Source organism: Amphimedon queenslandica, unplaced genomic scaffold (genome assembly GCF_000090795.2).
Source record: "Amphimedon queenslandica unplaced genomic scaffold, v1.1 AMPQUscaffold_12877, whole genome shotgun sequence".
NCBI classification, from domain to species: domain Eukaryota; kingdom Metazoa; phylum Porifera; class Demospongiae; order Haplosclerida; family Niphatidae; genus Amphimedon; species Amphimedon queenslandica.
The window spans coordinates 46,394-47,281 of record NW_003546887.1 but is presented as its reverse complement, the minus strand read 5'-3'; the positions used below and the strand labels follow the sequence as shown (position 1 = coordinate 47,281).

At 39.4% G+C, this 888-nt stretch overlaps 1 protein-coding gene across 1 annotated transcript in view; it reads left to right on the top strand.

The window, feature by feature from the left end:
• The window catches only part of LOC109586420 (FK506-binding protein 15-like), a 3,351-nt gene extending 2,683 nt beyond the window's left edge, over positions 1-668 (top strand). The window contains exon 8 of the mRNA XM_020002599.1: positions 652-668. Within this exon, the coding sequence (XP_019858158.1) occupies positions 652-668 (17 nt within the window). The remainder of the gene's footprint in view (positions 1-651) is intronic.
• The last annotated feature ends 220 nt before the right edge of the window (positions 669-888 follow it).

Genomic DNA, 888 nt, shown 5'->3' with positions numbered 1-888 from the left:
GAGTGAGACCAGACATCAAACCACTGAGGTCAGACTGGAACTGGCTAAACTGGTTTCTAAAGTTGAGGATATCTCCGGTAAAATTGATAAAATGCGTGAAGAAGGAGCCGATTCTGGACTGGGTGGAGCTTTGGCGGCTCGTGGCCCCTCCCCCTCAATGGAAGCAACAGTTTTATTGCACAATATACAGCGGATTATACAGGTAAGAACTGTTACCATAGTAACGGATTAATGTACATCTGCCTTGTAGGACAATGAACATTTGAAGAGAGACGTGTTTGAGAAAAGTGCAAGAATTGAGACACAAAATACTAAAATAGCGGAACTACTGGAAAGAAACCAGAGGCAAGATAAAAAAATAGGGACAATTCTTCATTAAATGTATCTCCTCCTCCTCCTCCTCTCTCTCTCTCTCCTATAGATTTGTTGAGCAGAGTAACACTATGATGGAACAAAGGAGTGACACATTTAAAAACACAGCTGCTCAATCTCAAGTGAAAGTATTACAGCTGGAACAAGAAAAAGTAAGATGAGATTGTGACATTAAAGTATGTACTTGTACATGTAAATTCTCATAGCAGCTGCATTTTTATTCTATTTTTAGCACAATCCTTCTACACTTGCAAGTACATTATTATATTTTCTTTTTAGGTTCAATTGACGACTGATTTGAGTTCCACTACGGCTCAACTGAGTACCCTCCACATGGAAATGAGTAACATTCGTAAAAATGAGTCCGACCTCAAGCAGCAGCTGGCAACCACTGTAGCTGAACTACACCAGAACACACAAAACTTTACCATATTGAAACAGAAACAGGACGGTAAGAGAAAGGGAAAGAAAGAGAGAGGGAGAAGGAGAACATACACATGCTATTATTTATTTATT